Source organism: Camelina sativa, chromosome 13 (assembly GCF_000633955.1).
Source record: "Camelina sativa cultivar DH55 chromosome 13, Cs, whole genome shotgun sequence".
Taxonomy (NCBI): domain Eukaryota; kingdom Viridiplantae; phylum Streptophyta; class Magnoliopsida; order Brassicales; family Brassicaceae; genus Camelina; species Camelina sativa.
In genome coordinates this window covers 4,730,019-4,734,144 of record NC_025697.1, presented here as the reverse complement: position 1 = coordinate 4,734,144, position 4,126 = coordinate 4,730,019, and the positions used below count along the sequence as shown (strand labels likewise).

Here is a 4,126-nt window from a genome sequence, read left to right as displayed (position 1 = left end):
ATTTAAAAAAAAAAAAAAACAAAAGGAATCAGCACTGTCGCTTATAATATATCAAGACAAACCATACTCGAAGCTGGAGTTTGCCTCACACCGCGAGCTTGGTATTAGATCCAAAATGACTATACTGTGAAGTTTATTTTGTTAATCACTTTAAAAAGAGAAATTTTGTTTTTGGATCGATCAGACAATAAATTCAAAACGACATCATACCCAAATCAACCCAAGATTCAAAGATCAATAAGACAGACTTGAAGATCTCTAACCAGGTAAAAAACTCACCGTTGCTCGGTTCGGAAATGGAAGTAATCAGAAATCGAAGAAATCCCCAAATTAAAAAAAAAAAAAACTAAAAAAGAGTCGAAAACAAGGAAATCTCCGATCTGAGACAAATCTGAGTTGAGACAGAGAAAGAGAGAGTGAGTGATTGAAAAGTTTTACAGAAGAGGAAGAAGATTAAAAGAGAAGACAAAGGATGAAATCTAAAACGGTCGGTAGAGCTTAATTTTTTTTTGAAAACAAGAATGGCGGAAATTCGAATTTCGTCAACAAACCCTATTTACTCACACTACTATTCCAGCAGACAAACTTAAGTCAATAATAAACGTTTCGTTTTTTTTTTTTTTTCTATCTAATGAACGGCTCTCAATCTTAAATCCCAGACGTCCATTTTGAATATTTCCGGCCACGTGTCTCCCTATCGTGTCTTTAACGGACATATCATTATTTTGTTTCTTCTCTTTTTTTTTTCCCTTTCTTTTTCCTTTATTTTCAAATTTTTACGCAGAGATTTATTTAATACTCCTTGATCTCCCCATTGTTGGATTCAAATGACCCTTTAGGGGCCACCGGAATTATTTCAAATCATGGGTCTTTTTAGGTGGGATTGATATCATATTATCATCAATTGGGTCGCTCAAAGATTACTTACGACTCACTGGCCAAGCTAACTTGAGGGTAAATAAACTGATCCGGAAGATCGCTAATATCGGTTTAGATTCAACAGCGATTGATTACTATGGTCTGTAGTACCCCGACCCGACCAACCCAAGACGCTCTGATTTTCGGATTCAAGAGCTATTTCCGACCAGTAAATTGATTCTAGGGTTTTTTTTTTTTTGGCAAAAAGTCACATTGTAGGGTAATAAAATGACTTTCGACAAGCACCACAATGCAAAGTTGCAAAACACGACTGCCACAACCAGGATCGCTCACCTGTGTTATATATAGAATGCTCTTTTAATTTCTCACAGATAAGATTCAATCCTTTCAAACATTTTACTGGACCAACTAGTCCAAGTACCAGATTAGGGTTTTAGGTCTTCAAGACTGACTTTTTAAAAGAAAACATAATACCGGACAACCATCATCATCATCATAATTAAGGCTAGCAAGAACATCTTAAGCCTTCTTTGAAGGACAGAACAGGATCACCTCTGGCTGAATGTTACCGACTTGGTTTCTTGTATTTTTTTCTCATTTCTTCAGAGCTTTTACATGAAATCGTCTTCCAGTTCTTGAACCGATTTGTGGCTTGAAGCAATGTCTTTGTTGGATGTCATTTTATCAGTTACCATTAGTCCCTTGTAACTCCTCATCTCTGCTTGCCTCTCCTTCTCAAGCCTATCTATCTCTTCACGTTTTTTCTGCAATATTAAGAAAACATTGAAAGATTTGTGTCAAAACCCTAATCAAAGACTTCTTCAGATGATAACAACAAAATCCCAGAAACTGACCTTCTCCCTCAGATGTTGTTTCCTCTCTGCCCTTTCTGCAGCATTCACTGCTTCTCTCTCGGCTTCAGCAACAAAGTTATCAACAACAACATCAATTTAATAGATCTTAAAGTTATAATATCTGGAAAGATAGTCACTTTAACTGACACTTCATATGCAAGAAAATTATATAGATATGTATATTGGAATTTAAGTAAGAGCCCACAAACCAAACACTAACCTCTCAGATCAGGAGTTCTTTCAACTTTTGTTTTGTTCAATCTGTTAACTATATCATTGACTCGCTTCTCCACTCTGATTGTCCGGACCTTTAAGAAACAAATATCAGTTAGGTATCATCATTGCTTTGCAACCATATTTTGAGCAGATTTCATGTATGCACAACCAAATTTTCTTGAGAGATGGCGAAGCTTACCATCTTTGAATTGTGGAAACCAACTTGACCAACATCCATGGAGGCAGTTTTCTTCAAGTTGGACCACGGAGTGTACACAACATCAACGTTGTTCACCTTGTTGCCTGGCACATAATCCCAGACACCAGTCGGTAAGAAAACAGAAAATAGCCTATATGTGCCCTCCTTCTAAAAAACAAACTGGTACTCTAAGACTAACGATTATGCAAATGTTAAGTTCAGCACAAGTAGAAAAAGGGATTCAGATTTTACCTTGAATGGAGTTCGCTTTCACAAGCTGAGCACAGTCCTCCAGCACACCTTCACTAATATCATCAAAACTTTGGCCTCTATGAAGCCTCAAGTAAACATGAGCTGACGACATTTTATCCACGTGAAACCTGCATCAATTGAAATTTACATTTAGCAACTTGGTCGTGAATCAACATACTGAACAAGAAATTAAAATGCTGACTAGGTGAAGCTGCTAGAGCTTATATGAAAAAAGTAATTATTTAAATTTGAAGGTTAAAAAAAACCCATACATGTCTAAACACAACAAAGATTGACATTAGCAAGAACGCATGAACAGAGAATAGACATGAATGACATGATATGTCCATAAGTTTACTCATAAACCTCAGTTATGCATCAACTTACTGAACTGCAAAAGAAATGTGCAGTAGCAGCATATGATCAATAGAAAAGCTATATAGCTCATTTAGTTAGTTTAAATATAAAAGAAAATCATCAAACTAGGAGGTAACAAACACCAAAGTTTGAATATAGCTAAATGAGCTTTAAATCATCAAACTAGGAGGTAACAAACACCAAAGTTTGAATATAGCTAACACAGCATGAGAGGACAATAGACATGCTGAGAAACAGCCCAATACTTAAATAGGGGTGAGTTCAGAGCTACCAGTGTACCCATAGGTATTACTCATAAAAGACTAATCAATAAACATTATCAATATTGGATCATAGCTCTCATGGAGCTACAAAGATATTTCCAGAAAAAATTGATATAGCAACTGCATAATCAGGCCAAACTACATTTCACAAAATGTTTTTAAACATCACCACATTTATATTTTTCTTTTTGTTTCAGAACATCAAGGCCCAGCAATCATAGGAACAAAAAAGATTTATCTCAGAAAAGAGTATACACACGAAAACATTTCTAAGGTCGCATCATAACTCTCCGGCAATTCTTCACAAACATTTAAGAATCAAAGTAACAACATATCTCTTCTGCCAAATGTTTTTAGGAAAACTAATACCGATAAATTATACCAGATAAGAACAAGAACTCATCGCAAAACTCAGCACAACAAATTAAAATTCAAGTGAAATCATCATAAACAAAACTTGGGCAAAGGTTGACCACCATTTCCTTCTCGTTCATTCCCATGAATTCACCACAATTAATAAATAAACAATAGATCATGATATAACAAAACATCTGACCATATAAACAAAGACAACAAACCTCAAAATTAGATTAAAAGACAACTAATTAAACAATTGAGCCATCCGAAACTAAAAATCGATACGAGCTATAAGTTCAGGAAGAAAAAAAAAACGATGATCGGGAAAAATCGAGAAATCTTTGTCGCAAAAAAAAAGGAAAAAATAGCTTACCAGACGTCTTCAGGGAAGCCGTACTTGATGAGCTCCTCGTTCTCGAACTTATCAAGCCCCATGAAGATTGTGTAGTCGCCAGCATCAGGTCGGGCCTTGAAGTAGAACACCATCGCTTCGATTCGAGAACGAACCAAATCGAATGGAGATCGAATCTAGGGTTTCCCCCCTCTTCTCACTTTCCCTATCTCCCCTCTCTTCCCTAGAAGTTTACGAAATTGAAGAAATCGCAACCACTCAACTCACGCGACTATTATATACATAATAACCAAACCAGCTGACACCTTTTTTTCATAGGTTGCGTTACAAAAATCATTTTTTCAAATTAGCCCCTCATTTATACAAATCTTACGTT

General features: G+C 35.9%; 1 protein-coding gene across 2 annotated transcripts in view; it reads right to left on the bottom strand.

The window, feature by feature from the left end:
- Positions 1,466-4,126, bottom strand: part of LOC104735162 (coiled-coil domain-containing protein 25) — a 3,601-nt gene continuing 940 nt past the window's right edge. Inside the window, exons 1-6 of one of the 2 annotated variants that reach the window (XM_010454892.2) lie at positions 3,772-4,010; positions 2,401-2,528; positions 2,149-2,252; positions 1,954-2,041; positions 1,734-1,795; positions 1,466-1,643 (exon numbers count right to left, since the gene is read on the bottom strand). In XM_010454892.2, the coding sequence (XP_010453194.1) occupies positions 1,491-1,643; positions 1,734-1,795; positions 1,954-2,041; positions 2,149-2,252; positions 2,401-2,528; positions 3,772-3,884 (648 nt within the window). In that variant the 5' untranslated portion in view covers positions 3,885-4,010 and the 3' untranslated portion in view covers positions 1,466-1,490. Of the gene's footprint in view, positions 1,644-1,733; positions 1,796-1,953; positions 2,042-2,148; positions 2,253-2,400; positions 2,529-3,771; positions 4,011-4,126 lie in introns of those variants that run through there. The other variant, XM_010454893.2, reaches the window with a different exon arrangement.